The sequence below is a fragment of the Drosophila erecta genome, unplaced genomic scaffold (genome assembly GCF_003286155.1).
Source record: "Drosophila erecta strain 14021-0224.00,06,07 unplaced genomic scaffold, DereRS2 tig00000126-arrow-pilon, whole genome shotgun sequence".
In the NCBI taxonomy this organism is placed as follows: Eukaryota; Metazoa; Arthropoda; class Insecta; order Diptera; family Drosophilidae; genus Drosophila; species Drosophila erecta.
The window spans coordinates 1,845,212-1,861,726 of NW_020825209.1; the positions used below are offsets into that span (position 1 = coordinate 1,845,212).

At 42.9% G+C, this 16,515-nt stretch overlaps 3 protein-coding genes across 4 annotated transcripts; 1 reads left to right on the forward strand and 2 right to left on the reverse strand.

Moving 5' to 3' along the window:
* Nucleotides 1–9,736: 9,736 nt before the first annotated feature.
* Nucleotides 9,737–10,960, reverse strand: LOC6550760. Of its 2 annotated transcripts, none has more exons than XM_001976761.3 (2): nucleotides 10,795–10,960; nucleotides 9,737–10,718 (listed from the first exon to the last, which is right to left on the reverse strand). In XM_001976761.3, the coding sequence occupies exon 2, from the start codon at nucleotides 10,665–10,667 to the stop codon at nucleotides 10,065–10,067; it is 603 nt and encodes a 200-aa protein (XP_001976797.1). In that variant the 5' UTR covers nucleotides 10,668–10,718; nucleotides 10,795–10,960; the 3' UTR covers nucleotides 9,737–10,064. The 2 variants fall into 2 exon arrangements, with proteins under 2 accessions (XP_001976797.1, XP_026837834.1); XM_026982033.1 differs by having other exon boundaries at nucleotides 9,737–10,739.
* A 530-nt stretch (nucleotides 10,961–11,490) lies between these two features.
* LOC6550761 lies at nucleotides 11,491–13,280 on the forward strand (the record flags this gene model as incomplete). Its single annotated transcript, XM_001976762.3, has 4 exons — nucleotides 11,491–11,874; nucleotides 11,917–12,049; nucleotides 12,111–12,811; nucleotides 12,873–13,280. Coding segments are annotated over 4 exons (1,626 nt in total), but the record flags the coding sequence as incomplete, so codon positions are not given.
* A 2-nt stretch (nucleotides 13,281–13,282) lies between these two features.
* LOC6550762 (E3 ubiquitin-protein ligase MARCH5) lies at nucleotides 13,283–14,705 on the reverse strand. Its single transcript, XM_001976763.2, has one exon. The coding sequence runs from the start codon at nucleotides 14,580–14,582 to the stop codon at nucleotides 13,428–13,430; it is 1,155 nt and encodes a 384-aa protein (XP_001976799.1). The 5' UTR covers nucleotides 14,583–14,705; the 3' UTR covers nucleotides 13,283–13,427.
* Between the last annotated feature and the right edge of the window lie 1,810 nt (nucleotides 14,706–16,515).

The following is a 16,515-nucleotide window of genomic DNA, read 5'->3' on the forward strand; positions in this document are numbered from 1 at the left end:
TCGAATGCACGATAATGGACTTTTATATTGTATATGTACAGTAGTAGTATGTATGAGTAGCTATAGTAGAAGACTGAAGTACATTTATGTACATACATGTACATGTCTGGTGTGCATTTGTCTGTGTAATTTATGTATGCTGCTGATTATGACCGCCCCTGCCGCCTCAGAATTTGCACTTGATGGCGCTGCCCCCTCTCTAAGTCGAATGGGAACGCGAATGCGAATGCCAAATTCACATTAATCTCGGAAATACAAAGTATAATTGTTCGGATTTTATACGTACATACATACATATGTACATAGTGTCCAACGGGCGTGCAATTTTGGTGGCAGCTGAATAATTCTTGATCCTAACTAACCTAACTCCGATCCAAGTACTACTACCATTTGAAAATAATTAGAAGTCGCTCTCAATCAATTTCAAGATCACGAACTTCATCCTTTCGGGCGGGGCGACCTCATCTAATTGAGTCATAAATGTGGCAAATGAATAAAGAGGTCGGGCAAAATTGGAAGACAATTTGGCTGTCAGACGAGCTGGGGGTTGTTGTCGACGCCAGTTTTAATCAAAAATTAACGTAATAAATAATCATAAAGAATGCATAAATGTCAAATTATGAATTTGGACAAGTTTTACGACGTCGCACCGATCCTTATCTGTATCTCTATCCGTCTGTAACATAAATACTCGCACAGCCAAATGGGCGTGGCAATCGCTGGAAAAAAAGCAACGACAAAATCAATGGATCCACGTCTCCATCATTTGGCCCCTTGCGAATTTTAGGCCGCCGTCGCAATTAAATTTGTCTGGAACTCTCGTCTTCTCTCCCACCAGCTTTTATTTATTTATTTCTGTTATTTTTTCCTGTAGTATTTTCGTGGGCCCATTTGGTTGGTAACGGCATCCACTTTTCCTTTCACTCACGTACACACAAACCACGTTCACGACCAGGCCGACAGAAAAGCTGGTGGAAAAGTGGGAAATTCGCAGACATTGCGGACGACGCCCATGCCGAGGGGCAACTTACTACCTAATACCCTACCACCCGTGGAGAACTTTGGCACTTAAGGCCACTTTAATGGCTCTTTAAATGTTGGCCATATTTGCATGCAATACAACTGTCTAATTTCAAAATAACTATTTTTGTATATTTTTATTTGCAGGATCAAGTGGATGGCATGCGTCGCAACTAATAATGATAATGCTAATTGTGTAAGTACTATTTGGAACATTTAAACATTGTTTTTTAGTAGTTGTAAGTCTTTAACACGAGGAGCATTTCAATATTTCGCAACATTGTAGTATTTCGCAACAGTGTAGAACGGGACAGAAAACTCAATCTGCGAATGAGCGAGGTCTCAGAAATGTGAAGAGAGTGTAGTAAAGTAAACAGAACGCGATTTTTGGTTGAGAGAGATTTCGATTTCGTTTCTTCGCGCCAATTTGAAAAACGCCTTTGTGAAATAGGTAAGCTTTTTGTGCCGGTTGAGTTTTCTTTAGTTTCAACCGGCGCCGTTTTCTCTCTCGCCCTCTCCGCTCTCGCTCTCCTTGCTCTCCGGAGTGCTGCTCTCTGAGCACTTTTGCCTTCGTAATTCGTTTTTGAGCGGGCTGTTCTTATTTGTGACTGCAACAATTATATTTATCCAAACGTGTATAGTATTTTGGCCTGAGAGAAATTTCGATTTCGTTTATTCGCGCAATTTTAAATTCGCTATTGTGAAATCTAAAAGCTTTTTGTGCCGGTTGAGCTTATTCAATATTTCTCTTTGCCGGCGCCGTTTTCTCTCTCGCTCTTCCGCTCTCGCGCTCCGTGCTCTCTTGAGTGCTTCTCTTTGAGCACTTTTGTTTTGGCTTTGTTTTTGAGTGGCCTGAGCTTAGAAACATTGTTGCTGCAACAATTATATTTATGCCACATGTATAGGAGCTAAATAAAATAAAATTGCAGTTACCTTAATTACGCACTTAAAAAATACAATTATATATATTTGTAGGTTAACAAAATTAGTACATATAAATTCGAAAAACAGAAGGACCAGGTACTGGCATTTGAATCGCAATCCAAAAGTGACTGACATCAAAACGCTTTTCTACCCATTCAAACTGATTAGCATGTCGACATTCCAGAATGCAACCAGTGAATAATCGCATTTGAACGCGCTCGAAGAGTTATTTATGCGACCGATACGATGTGGTATGCCATGTGGTCGCCAATCCTGATTAAAATATGGGTTAAGCGAATCAAGCGATGAATTCGTCGAACCAAAGGGACGTTGATTTTTCCACAACCGCATATGTACATATGCATCTGCATTTGCGTAAATTCGCCTTGGCATGTTGCATATGGATGGCACCTGAAATTGGCAATTCATTGGCAATGCGTCAAAGCCAAGTGACATTTGCGCACCTTGCTCAATGAACCACTGGCCCCTCCCCCACCAACCCAGCGCCCCCTTTGGTTGCATCTGCGTCACGAGCTACGCGCACAGTAAGCCACTGCGACTGCAAATTTCAAGGCGGCCAAGCCAGTTGACTCCGTTTAGCGATTTCTGCATACCCTATCACCAAAAATATACCATTTTCTGTCATTACTGCGGACAAATCCATTGGAAGAGAATCCTTTGGATGCGAAAGGAAGTTTCACGCTGGACAAAATATGTATATATCATACAAAATTTACTCGTATGTGGGCTTTTGGCCCACATTTGTATGCTCTCTGCGAGGGTATGACAATGCGAGATATTCCGGGCGGGAAAAAAGACCCCAAGCCGGGTTGCATGGCCAGTTTTTTTTTAGTTGTCTCTGCCGGTGGCAGATGTCGTCTCTCTCTGTATCTGTATCTGTATCTGTATTTGTGTCTGTTTCTGTTTTGCATGCAGTTGACAATTGAATTTTCCGCTGAAAAGCTGAAAATGCAGCACGAGGTCAGGAATGGGAACGTATGTAAACGAAAGACTTTGGACACAAACTCAAATTCAGCGGTGCGTTAAACCTGCGGCGCACGTCGCCTGCCATCTCTTTCGCTTTATGAATGAAAACTCATGTGGCGCCAGAGAGGGCACAAAAAAAATGGGGGAAAAAAAAATGGGAAAAATGTTTAGTTTTGTGTTTGCCTAACCCTTTTGTTGGCCGCTGTCCACTTAGTGAACCCACACCCACACATGGGCACCAAGTGATACGCTCTCTGATTTCCCGATCAATGCAATTGCATGCGACTAACTAATTTCTCAAAAAATTTTTCTGTGTTTACCTTTTTGGTCAATTATTGAAATCATTTTTCATTGCATTTGTTGCTATTTCTGTGCTATTTTTTTTTTGTCGTTGTTCATGTCATTGTTGTTGGCGGTAATTTAGTAATTATCTTTTTGTGAATTGTCATGTTGGATTAATTAAATTATCGCCCCGCAGGGAGTGGGAATTTTGGGCAGATGAATGAATGATTTGATTATGGCAATGTGCTTTGTGATGGCTTAAATAAAATACATATGGCCTAATCGGGTTAAGGGAGCAATGGGAAATACTGCCGGAAAATGATATTTTTTTTTTTTACAATTTATTGATGAATTATTGTTTACATCTTTTAGGAATGCGACAGCAGGCTTTCAAATTGTTTGCTATCTTTTAAACACTCCGTGGCAAATCTTACCAGTTTTAATGTATAGCTATTAGTTTTAGGAAGCCATTACCGCTGCCTTTGAATATTCCCACCCAGAATGCGGCTGGCACTCGATCAGATCGGTTTCTGAGGGGCATAATTCGCACAACTTGCACAAACCGACTCAATTCCACTTCACTCCATTCCATGCCACTCCATTCAATTCAATTCAATTCAATCAAAACTGTGTCACTGGGTTACAAGTTGCAGGCAATTGTTGCTGCTGCACTTTAAGAGGCACGGCAGCAACAAGTTTTGCCAGCGGCAACAGGCAACATCAACGGCCAAAACTCTTTGCCGTTTCCCTTTGGGCCAAAGCGGCCAATTAACTTATCTGATGCATAGGAAAAGATACAAAGAGACTGCGACTTCGGCTGCAACAGCGATCACAACTGCAAGCCATGGCAATTCATGGCGCTTTTGTTTGAGATCCTCAATCGCTGCCCACGTACAAAAATATTCAAGCGAGTCTTGCTCTACACGGAAAGAAAATGTCGACATCAAGTTGCTGTGCGGGAAATGCATTTTACTTAGCTCGGAATTTATAAGTACTTATGTACTCTGCCATCCTTGTTTGTAGGCCATTATTTCGCGCAGTGCACTCAGCCTTCAGCTAGAGGCTTTTTCCCTCCCATTCATTGAGTTTTCCTGGCTCTAGCCATCTCTTTTCATACGCCAGAGGCCGTCTCTTTCGCACCAAGCATCCGCATTGCCGCAGACGCTCTGTCTGGTGAACGACGGAACGAAATGGCATGGAACGAAACGAAATGAAATGAAATGAAATCACTGGAAATCAAAGTGGATCGCATAAACGGGTTTTTCGGTAGATTGGAAATTATGTCTATTATGCACTGGACCACGCCGATTTTCCTGCTCAGTTATGTATGTAGATATTTCACTTTCGACGGTCCCCAACCATTTTTGTGGGTGGCCTCTCCCCTCCCTTTTTCCTTGGGGCGTGGTGAGGAAAACGCTGGAAAAGCGGAATTCCCCAAAAGCAATTTCACCAGAAATTGCCAAAAGGCAATTATTATTATTGCTATTTTGTGAACATCCGTTTAAAGATGTCATCATATTAGTATATTTATATTTCTTTGAAAATCATACAGACTTTAAAATAATGTTTTTCTATAAACATTTAAAGGTATTACTTTTTGTTTTTTAACGATTTCCCATCACATTTTAATTGCCCAACTCGAAGTTCAAAGCAAGGGAATATTAGAAATTCTTGAAAATTCTGGAAACCTGGAAGTAGAAATGCCAAAATGTGGGCGCAGCACTTGGCTGCTGTCAATCAAAGTTGCATTTTTGTTTTCAATTTTCCGTGGCCCCCCACTCTCTTTAACCATTTCACCATTTACCCACCTCGAGTGGAAAGCGGTGGGGCCAAACCGGAAAAGCGTGTGTTAATAGGAAAACTTCAAAAGCCGAAAGGGGTGGAAAAACATACCGTATTGCATTTGCAGTCGTTGTCACAGCAAGGCATTAATTATGCCATCAGCAAACCGACGACGACGACGACGACGACATCGCAGCGGACATATCCTGTTGACAGCCCCACGCCCCACCCGACCCCTCCATTTTCCAGCCCCTCCCCCTCCCCGACCCATTTTCCCAGGGGCGGGGGAAAGTTTTTCGCATGGCAACGGAAGTCACGTCGGAGTTTTTCCTCTGAAAATTCCCAGCACTCGCAATTATTTAATAATACTCGTACAAGTGCAGTGTAGCTTGATTAAAAAAAAATAAAAAAAACCCACATACACAAGAGGCTAAGGTGGGCGTTTAGATATGGCCTGAGTTGGAGGCGTGGCAATAATTAAGTTGCTGCATTGCAGAACGAGTGCCAAAATGAACCGAACACTGAGCGGCAAGAAAATAGTTCTATAGCAATGCCACTAGAGCAACTTTTGTGGCAGACCATAATTAAGAACATAATTAAGTGAAGAAGTAGCTTTTGCAGGAAGGAATTAAGTTGAGAAACAATTGAATTGATAAATAAACGACAAATTGTAAATGTTTTTCCTAATCAAATCCATTTATTAGCACGTAGCCTTGCTGACTAGTGTATTCCAAAGAGCCTTTGCCATTAGCGTATTTAAAAAAAAAAGAGGGAAAGAGGAATAGTGTAGCCCGCCTTTGGTACAAAATATTTAGCTGTATAAAAATAAAATATACCGTTTTCAAATGGGGAAAACTCACCGAGAGGTGTATCTATGAGATGTCCCCGCTGACAAATAGAAAATTCCATGCAAGTGTAAAAATAAACTTGGGGGCAATGTTAGCTTTTCGTCGCTGAGGAATTTTCCCCCCCACCCCGCCACCGCCAGGAGATAAGAAAAGTCGTTCCCATAAATGTCAATTAATTTATGTGCGTTCTGTGGCAACTAGACATTTGCCTGGCCAACTAAGATTGAAGTTCGGCCAAATGGAAAGTGGAATCAGCTTCGCTATCGGGAAATGTAAGCTGCAAAGTGGGCATGGGGTAAATGGAAATGTGGAAATGTGAAAAACTTCTGCGGCTGCGACTGCGACTGCGTTGGCGGCCTTTGGCGACGCTGTCGGCGTTCTGGGCGATTAGTTGTCTTAAAAATAGACTCAGACATGCGGAAGATACAACGCACAGATTCTTTGCACTCGAAGAGCAAAGCACCAAATTATTAAATACACAAACATTGCACAGCAGCACTTTCACCATATTTTCTATCTAATTTAGCAATTGTCGCTTACGCATTGCATAGGCACTTCCACAATTCAAAAAGAGGATGTGAGCTATTTGGTTAGCTTAAAGCTAGTACCGAAAATATGTATAGAAAACACTTTATTCGTACGAGTTGGAAGCGAAATCATTTTTCGCGCAGTGCACTCGGTTGTCAGGCGACATCTTCATCTCTCCGCGTCTCATCCATCCAATGCCACCCACTCATTCCCACCTCCTCAAAGTGTCGGCTCTTTTCGGTTCTGTCTGGCTGTCTGGCTGTCTGTCTAAATATATTTCCCACTAATCCGACACGAAAACTATTTCGATGTTAATATTCTTCTTCCGCCACTCCGCCACAGTGCTATGCGATCAGAATCCGATCCGATACTAGACAGTAATGCCAGGCATCCAAATTTCTCGCTTCTGCTCCTTTTTATATATTCGTTTAGCTCGACAATTGGGATTAAAATGTTAGGAACCTATATGGTATGGTTCCTAGTTTTCTATACCAGCAGAAGAAGGAATGCCGCCCACGTCTAAAAAGAACCAAACTTCCTGATCTCACATGGGGACACCCGTGAAAAATTCGACCCATTTGAGGCCTCAACTGCCTTTTAGCCGACTGGCGATAATTTGTCCGCCAGCTATACCGCAACGCCACTCATATTTGCACAGTCAGCCCAAGGGTCTTGGTCTCGGTCTGGGTTCCTCTGGGTTCTGCAGTTCTTTCCTTAGTGCATCTCGCTGCAGTCGAACGGAGGTATGGTGTATATGGGTAGACATATCTCAAATATCTGCTTTCCTGAACGTATCGTGCCGGGCCAATTTTCATGCAGTCATTCCTCATTCATTAAAACGTCGCATGGCGTCCGCAGAAGAAGAAAAGAAAGACGGCCAAGAAGCAGCGGCAGCTGAAGAAACCGAAGAAACCAGCGAGAAGAAACCAAAGATGAGGCAGCCAGGGCAGTCGGCAGCTGGGGGACTCTTTTGGCATGGCATTAACCCGTAGAACTCCTTTCACTTTACATTCTAATTCCAAAAGTTCCAGCATTCGCATACCAAGACCTTGTTACCTTGGCCAGGGGCGCGGCGGGGGAGGCCGGCATTCTTTGCTCTGGCTCTGGCTATGGCTATGGCTCCGGCTCCGGCGAAACCTGAATGCCCGATGAATGCTAATGCTAATACCTCGTACCTGGCCAATTTTCCCCTCGGGCGGCCTATAAAGTGTGCCCCTGTGTGTGTGTGTGTGTGTGTGTATGCAGCGCACACGGTGCAAAAAATTATGAGTATCGCCAAAATCGCTAACTTCATGTTTTCCGCGTCAAAATGGCTGTTATAGGTGGCAAAACGACATGGAAATGCGTGTGGTATGTCCAGTAGCTGGTAAACTTACCAATTTTATGTTTCGGTATAAACAAATAATTTATTTCAAAATGTCTTACAATTATTTCTTTCTGTGCGCTGCCAAAAAGAATTGCCGGCTAAAAACCCAAGCTATTGATCGGAGTTCGAAAAGCGGCCAAATCGATGGCACAAATAAAATATTTAATTGCCCCCAAGCATTATGCATTATTAAGCAACTGGGAAGCGTGGATGAAACATATACATATAAACAATGGCACTCTCTGCAGCTAATTGCTTGCGCCTGGAAAATGTATTTTCGTTTCGTGAAAATGGAGCTAGTGCAAAACGTGAAACAACCAACTGCCGACAAATGTATCTGCATCTGAACTCAGCAACTAGATGTCACCTTTCGACAGATACGTTTGATACGACCAAATATACAAAAGCAATATAGATAACCTGCGGGTCCAAAAGGCCGTTGACAGGTGTAACTGGGTGCTGCATATATAAACCTGTTAAATGTTCGATAAGGGCCATAGGTGGTAGGGATTTCAAAATGTGCTGGACATAGATATGATCGGGGGCAGTGCTATAAATATTAACGAAAAGGCTCAAAACTGATAGACAGGCCCAATGGCTGCGCCACTCGAAGTATTTCGCTGCCAAAAAGCGATTAATCATCTCCGCCGTCTGTTTAGAACACAACAATAACAAGAGATTAATACAGCCGATGTCTGAGGCTGATTTTGATTCTGATTTTGGTTCATATTCAAGCTTCGAGGCTGTGGGAAAGACCACAAAGGAGTACCCGTACACGAAGAGAAAAAAGGTAGCTAAGCAAAATATCGAAATATAATAAATCATTTCATGTTCTTCAATACAACTCGTATCTCATTGCTGAGCTTACAATGTAAATGCAAATAGATTCTCAATTCTATCACAAACTTTACTTGATGGGTTTCTCAGTGCTTTATTTGGCAAGTGGAGCCGCTGAAGGGGCCACCGGCTCATCTGGAGTGCCACTTGCCACTTGCCACAAATTCCCTTAATCATCGCCTGGTGTAATAAATCTAATTTCCCCCAGAGCAGCCAGCAATCGATCGATCTACATATGCGGACACAAAAACCAATCAACTTACTGGCCATATCTCCACTCCATCCCACAGCACTTCAGTTCGCATTCAATGGCTTTGAATAAACAAGCTGAACAGAAAACGAGCGACAAGACTTGCTGGCTGGATAGTGCTGCAAATACAAGGAGTTATTGAACTCGGGGTTACACAAAATGTAAGCAAATTTCATATTTAGTATAAAATGGCAATCTGATTTTTGGCAAGCGGATGTGATCGGCAGATAGCAAAGCCCCCGGGGTCCCTGATCTCCAAAACTTGCCCAATGCCACGGCTATTAGGGCGGGGAAAAGCGTAAGAAAAACAGACAATACCAGCCAATTACCAGCGATAACACAAATATTTCTGTAACAACCAGTTCTCGAGCTGAGTTTTCAGTTTCAGTTTCGATTTCGTCAGTCGGCCAGAAATTAGCACGTAACTTTGGGCTGGACCCCACCCCAAAAAAAGAAAAAAAAAAAAAATAGAAACAAAAAAAACCGAAAACCCATTGGCACTAAGTCATAAAAATAACAATGAACAAGACACAAGACACGGCCCAGAAATGTACAACAATTTTTATTATATCTTTACTTTTTTGGGGCTCTTTGGCTTTTGTTTTGTGGCTGTCATGCTCATTGAGCACGCTTTTTGCTTTTTACTTCTGCCCTGGTAGCCGGGCTTCACTGTGCGGATTGTGCGTGCCCCTACTTACCGGCGATTTGTTGACATTAGGTCTTAAAATTTATTAGTTCTTATTGTCAATGGTCGGTGTAGGTTTTATGTATTTCGATTTTTTTTTTTTTTGGGCGGGGGGAAGCAAGCCGTGGGCGTGGCCAATGGGATTTCGGTTGCCTAATGTCTCGATCACAATCGAATCGTATCGATTCAAGCGGAATGCAATGCCGTAACAATTAAACTAGTCTCAATTAAAAGTGATCGCTCTTTATTACGCCAACTTATTTTGTTGTGTTCCGTTATAGAATATCAACGAATTATCAATATCAACGATTCCCAGTTTGCAATAGATGTATATTTCTTAAATATTGAAGCCAAATCATTCAAATATTAACGAGTCACCGCAGCATAAGTCCAATAATTTATTCATCATTCTGCTCGTCCAAGGTCGAATTAGTTGGGCTCCGGAAGTGGCGGGAAGTTTATGTGAACAGCGGGAGCGATGCTGATGGCCAGGAACGCGGCAATCGGAACTCAGAACTCGGAACCCAGATCTCAAGACCTGGACAGATACTACGCCTACTTCTCGCCCGAAAGGGCCACGGCGGTGAGGAAGTAGAAGCCCGACCAACTTAAGTAGGTCACCGGCTCCCCGCTGCCCTCGTTGATCTGCTCCTCAAAGAATTTGGCCCCGAACTTGGCCATGAAGGCCAGGAAGGCCATGCCGCCCATGTTCCAATTGTTCTCATTGATCGCCAGATACAACAGCGATGTGATGTTACCCAAAATGGTGAGGGTCTTCAGTGTGTCGAGGGCACTTCCCTCGCCCTCGCCACCGCTCTCGCCCTTGAAAAAGGCCAGGATCACGCTGACGGCCAGCGGCACAATGAAGAGTCCATGGCCCAGGGCAATGTTGTTGCTCTCGGTGGCCAGATAGAGATTCACATTGACCAGCGGCAGCGGTATGATCTCCATGATCGCAGTGGTCGTCTCCGTGACCTTCTTGGCATTCTCGTTGTCGGTCAAACCGCTCACCAAGCCGAAGAGTCCGTGGCAGAAACCAAAAACGCAGGCTGTGAAGGCATACGGGTGTTCACTGGGTCCAATCTTGTAGAAACCGAAACCGGTGGCACCGCAGAGAATAACATTGAGCACACAGCTCACGGCCGAGTTGTCGGACATCCTGATGTTATGTCACTAGAAGGTCTATATCGACTTGGAATTGCTTCGGTGCTAGAATGCGCCAAGAGGTTTCTGAGTTTCCAATCAACTTCATACTTGAAGGATTATATCAGTGCTATAGACTTACATGTGGAGACGCAAAGTCCTGCTTTCTTGCTTTGTGCTTCTTGCTGTCCAAGCAAGTTGAGGAATCGCTGCTAGCTCGGTGGTTTCGTTTGATTATGCTGTGCAACGCAATTTTATCGAAAGGGAACTCAAAAACTTATAAGGAAGGGACAGGTTAAAATTTACAATTTGAATTTGTTCTGGTTTTACGAATAGAGTGCTTCAGTTTGACTCGAGAATGTGTCGACCGAAACGTTGAACGAGCTGTGTGATAATGCTCTACACGGAGCACTGACAAATCTGGTGAGCCCAAAGGTAAAGTCAATGCCTGCTGCCAATTTACAAAAATCTTCACTATATTTTCGGGAAAGTACCAAAATCTAAGCACTTTATTGCTTGTGGATTGTCCATTATGTACGGAAATGTGTTATATAGAAGGGCTAGAATGGAAAGCAATTAATTTCAGCATATGTGAAGCTATTAGACAGTCAACGAAACAAGTTTTTACCAAAGTTGGCATTGAAAACCCTCTTCAAAGTGGTTGCAAATTACAAATTATTGAACAAAACGTATTCGAAAAGTATTTAGTGCATATATTTTATTTCACTTCGCTAGTGCATTGCTTTTATTTAAATTGATCATGTTTGGGGACAAGCAGAAGAAAACTAAGGGCAATAAAGGGCAGCAGGAGGAGGAAAAGAAGAGAGAACAGAAGAAAGAACAGAAGGAAGAACAGAAGGAAGAGGTCAAGGATGTGTTGGAGGGCTTGAACAAATTGCTGACCCCCAACTGGTATTGGAGTCGTTATATAAATCAACAGATCGTTCCGAGCTCAGTGACCCGCAGTTTGGTGCAGGTCGCCGATCCCCAGACGTCATCGCCGATTTCCAATAGCTCAAAACTATATATTTTGGAATGCAGTGGCTCTGAAATCGTCGCTTCGGCCAGTGGCCAGAAAATCACATGTCCACCGCCGCCAATAATGTATCACAACCGAATGGATCCCGATTTCGCTGACATTTTGACCATCGCGCGTCAAAGTCGCCTACGAAATATAGGCAGTGCCTTTAGCATCGACGAAATCCAGCCTCCATCTACGTCCGCCAAGGACGAAAGCGAGGATTCAAAGGATTCCGAGCCAAAGCCACCTGTCTTGGATCCCATTTTCAAAGCCGGGCGCACCTCACGCGACTTTGAGGTGATTTGGAAGCCGATAAGCGCCAAAGTGAACGTATCCTGTGCCGAGAACATTGTAAAGAAGGCCAAAAGGCGGATGAGTAAGTTCCGCCACTGCCCAAGTTTAATCACAGGATCATTAACTAATCAGGTAATAATCAGGCAATAATGAGATCGTGTGGGAGGCGACAAAGATGTGCTGGCACGACGACCTGGAGATCCAGATAGAGTCAAGGTTCTACTTCGTGAACCGCTTTCTGTTCACATACTTTGCACGCAATTTCCGCGACTTTTCGAGTCCCTTCTTGCAAATGCCAGTGCAAAAAGTCCAAATGGCCCTGGTAGTTCGCATCTACGAATGGATGCTGGAGGAGCAGAAAAGCTTCTCCATTGGCAAGGATCTGATACCCATCTTCGCGGCAGCCAAGTGGCTGGGCGTCAAGGAACTGATGGAGCAGTACTGGGGCACCTTTTCGATGAAGGGAGATGGCGGCATTTGGGAGATTAACGCCTTCCACACCTACCTCATGGCCAGGGATTTCCGGTGCCCGGAGATTATGGTTATAATGCAGGCACGGCTGCGTAAGTGCTTTCTGCCCATTGTGGCATCCTGGGAGTTCCTCGAGTTCGATGCCAATGAAGTGTCCTCTGTGCTGAGCCAGGACATGCTCTGTGTCAACAGCGAGGACGAGGTCTTCTTCGCCGCCTTCTACTGGTTGGACTTCGCCTGGGCGGAGCGCAAGCAGTACGCTGTCCAGGTGATGAAAAGCGTGCGCTTTGGACTCGTGTCACCCTGGTTGCGCCGATCCATTTGCAACAGGCCGGAAAACGAGCGCATCGGTGAGATTGGCCAGATGCCAGAGGTGAGCATCGCAGCAGGCAACTGATTGCCATTCTAAAGCGCTACATTTATTGGGATTACAGATTAGCCACTGCATCTGGGAGGGCACAATTTTGTGTCAGGCGATCATTGCCAATGAGCAGCGGAAAAGTCAAAAGGGAAAGCCCGTCATGGAAATGCTAAAAGAGTTCGAGCACAAAAAGATCACGGAGCGGTATTGGGTGTACTGCGAGGGCGTTCCGCACCATCATGATTATAAATGCGCACGTTATCGAGAGTTGACCTTCGAGAGCTTTAAGAGGTTCCTACATCGCCTGCACTCGCACTCAGATATCTTTATGGATAGCTTGAAGTTTGTGCCGAACAAGAATTGGAATACCTATCGCTGCTGCATCGACTTGAAGTTTCGTCCTTATTGCGAACGCAGCTGTCCCAAGGTGCCCTTCTACGTCAAGAATCTGAACTTCAATAAGTGGGAAATGCCTGGATAATATATTACTTATAGGAATTCAATGTATTAAAATATATAACAATTATATAGGTTAATAAATTACTGGGGCATCTATGCATATATCCAAGCTGCAGTTTTCAAAATGCTCGTGCTATTTTAATGCTCGTTTCCAATATTCATTCAACATTCAAAAGTCACTATCCTCAGAGTCCGTGGTGATCACGCTAGAGCTGTCCTCCATGTTCTCATCAAATCCGGCAAACTGGCGCCCGATTCCAAACCTTTGATCCGGATTGTTATTGGCATTGGCAGGTGCCTCGCCGATCTGTCCACCCAAATACATCCTTATGTTCTCATCGGTGTAGTTCACAATGCGACGACCCCGGCGGCGCACATATAGCTTCTGCTTGAGGTAGATCTTCAGCAGTCCCTTAATCCCGATATAGGCCATTCCGCCGATGATGGTGCGGTGCAGTGGATCCTCTATGTTCCTGAAGAACACGTTTCCCACCGCGGTGGCGGCGGTCGGCAGGAAAAAGGCACCGCAAATGAGTCGAGAGATGTAGCCGGGTTCGGAGATGGACGGATTATGATGGATCAGTGGCAAACTGTTGGAACTATCGCTCAAGGCACCCAAGTCTCCTGCTCCAGCTTCCGGCTCCCCGGCCCAGTGGAAAAAGGGCAGCTTGCGCAGAATATTATATCTGCTGCGCATGACCATCAAGACGGCATCCTCCCAGCGCACCAGTCGGAATAGGATCAAACCCACCGGAATGAAGGGTAGACCCACCAACAGGAAGATCATATTCTCCATCAGCCTGACGCCGCGATCTTGACCCATCACCTGAAAGACAGTGACGGCTCCGTACGTGATGGCAGTCCAGTAAACCAAGCACAGGATCATTCCGAGTGCCAAATAGGGGCAGATTCGCCTCACGGCGATATCCCCCTTCTCCAGCATCACGGCCAGGGGATTCATTCGGGGAAAGACGATAACATACTCAGTTTGGCATTGCTGGCAAACCACCGACCGCCGGTGGTTACCCTGCTGCTTCTCGTCGATCCAGCGGTACAGACAGCTCTGGTGAACCCACTTGGTGGCACCGCGGCACTGGCACGGATGCACCCACTTGGCCCGCCGGTTGTCCTCGCGTGTTGCGAAACATATCCAGCATGCGCGCTCCACATCCGCCGTCTGCTGCTCGGGATTCGATCCGCCGCTGCCACGTCTCTGCGCATGATTTGAACCATGGATGTCAGGGTCATGGGCGTATTGCCGTTCCGCCGGCGAATCTACTTGACCAGCACCTGGCTGGTTGTACACCTCCAGATCTGATTGCATCTCAAAGCCAAAACAATGCCAGCAAACGGGATTGAAAGATAGTCCAAAGAATGCAGTTAACGAACAAGCGTAGAGACAACGAATTTTGTATGTGAGAAAGTTGTAACGACACTAACAGCTCAACTCGAGCTGACTAGATGGAATGAACTAAATGGCACAGGCAACATGATCGGGGTGAGCCGACTCTAAAATCAAATGAATATTAATATTATATAATCCTCGGTCTGATCAATTTTTTAATTTTTAAAATTTTTTTTTTAATTTTTGCTGAGGTATGTGTTGTAGAAATTCAAAAAAATTAAGAAATGTCCAAAGGCTGAAGTTCAAAACTCCATAACTCAACTTAACTTAATCGGATTTTGAAGTGGCATACCTCTAAATGTTTCTGGCGCAATTCTCTAAAAATCTGCATTCAAATTTAGAAATCCATTTTTTTTTTAATTTTTTTGTAATTTTCCTGATGTATGTGTTGTAGAAATACAAAAAATTAAGAAATGTCCAAAAGCTGAAGTTCTAAACACCATAACTCAACTTATCTGCATCGGATTGTGAAGTGGCATACCTCTAAATATTTCTGACGCAATTCTCTAAAAATCTGCATTCAAATTTAGAATTTTATTTTTTTTTCAATTTTTTGTAATTTTTTCTGATGTTATATGAGTGGAAATTCAAAAATGTCCCAAGACTGAAGTTCTAAACTCCATAACTCAACTTATCTGCATCGGATTTTGAAGTGGCATACCTCTAAATGTTTCTGGAGCAATTCTCTAAAAATCTGCATTTAAATTTAGAAATCCTTTTTTTTTTTAAATTTTTGTAATTTTTTCTGATGTTATATGAGTGGAAATTCAAAAATGTCCCAAGACTGAAGTTCTAAACTCCATAACTCAACTTAACTTAATCGGATTTTGAAGTGGCATACCTCTAAATGTTTCTGGCGCTATTCTCTAAAAATCTGCATTCAAATTTAGAAATCCATTTTTTTTTAAATTTTTTTGTAATTTTCCTGATGTATGTGTTGTAGAAATACAAAAAATTGAGAAATGTCCAAAAGCTGAAGTTCTAAACTCCATAACTCAACTTATCTGCATCGGATTTTGAAGTGGCATACCTCTAAATATTTCTGACGCAATTCTCTAAAAATCTGCATTCAAATTTAGAATTTTATTTTTTTTTCAATTTTTTGTAATTTTTTCTGATGTTATATGAGTGGAAATTCAAAAATGTCCCAAGACTGAAGTTCTAAACTCCATAACTCAACTTATCTGCATCGGATTTTGAAGTGGCATACCTCTAAATGTTTCTGGAGCAATTCTCTAAAAATCTGCATTTAAATTTAGAAATCCATTTTTTTTTTAAATTTTTGTAATTTTGCTGAGGTATGTGTTGTAGAAATTCAAAAAAATTAAGAAATGTCCAAAGGCTGAAGTTCCAAACTCCATAACTCAACTTATCTGCATCGGATTTTGAAGTGGCATACCTCTAAATGTTTCTGGCGCAATTCTCTGAAAATCTGCATTCAAATTTAGAATTTTATTTTTTTTTCAATTTTTTGTAATTTTTTCTGATGTTATATGAGTGGAAATTCAAAAATGTCCCAAGACTGAAGTTCTAAACTCCATAACTCAACTTAACTTAATCGGATTTTGAAGTGGCATACCTCTAAATGTTTCTGGCGCTATTCTCTAAAAATCTGCATTCAAATTTAGAAATCCATTTTTTTTTAAATTTTTTTGTAATTTTCCTGATGTATGTGTTGTAGAAATACAAAAAATTGAGAAATGTCCAAAAGCTGAAGTTCTAAACTCCATAACTCAACTTATCTGCATCGGATTTTGAAGTGGCATACCTCTAAATATTTCTGACGCAATTCTCTAAAAATCTGCATTCAAATTTAGAATTTTATTTTTTTTTCAATTTTTTGTAATTTTTT

Bases quoted from the DNA above. Each gene is read 5' to 3' on its own strand.
- LOC6550762 (XM_001976763.2), bottom strand. From the start codon at position 14,582: ATGCAATCAGATCTGGAGGTGTACAACCAGCCAGGTGCTGGTCAAGTA.
- LOC6550760 (XM_001976761.3), bottom strand. From the start codon at position 10,667: ATGTCCGACAACTCGGCCGTGAGCTGTGTGCTCAATGTTATTCTCTGC.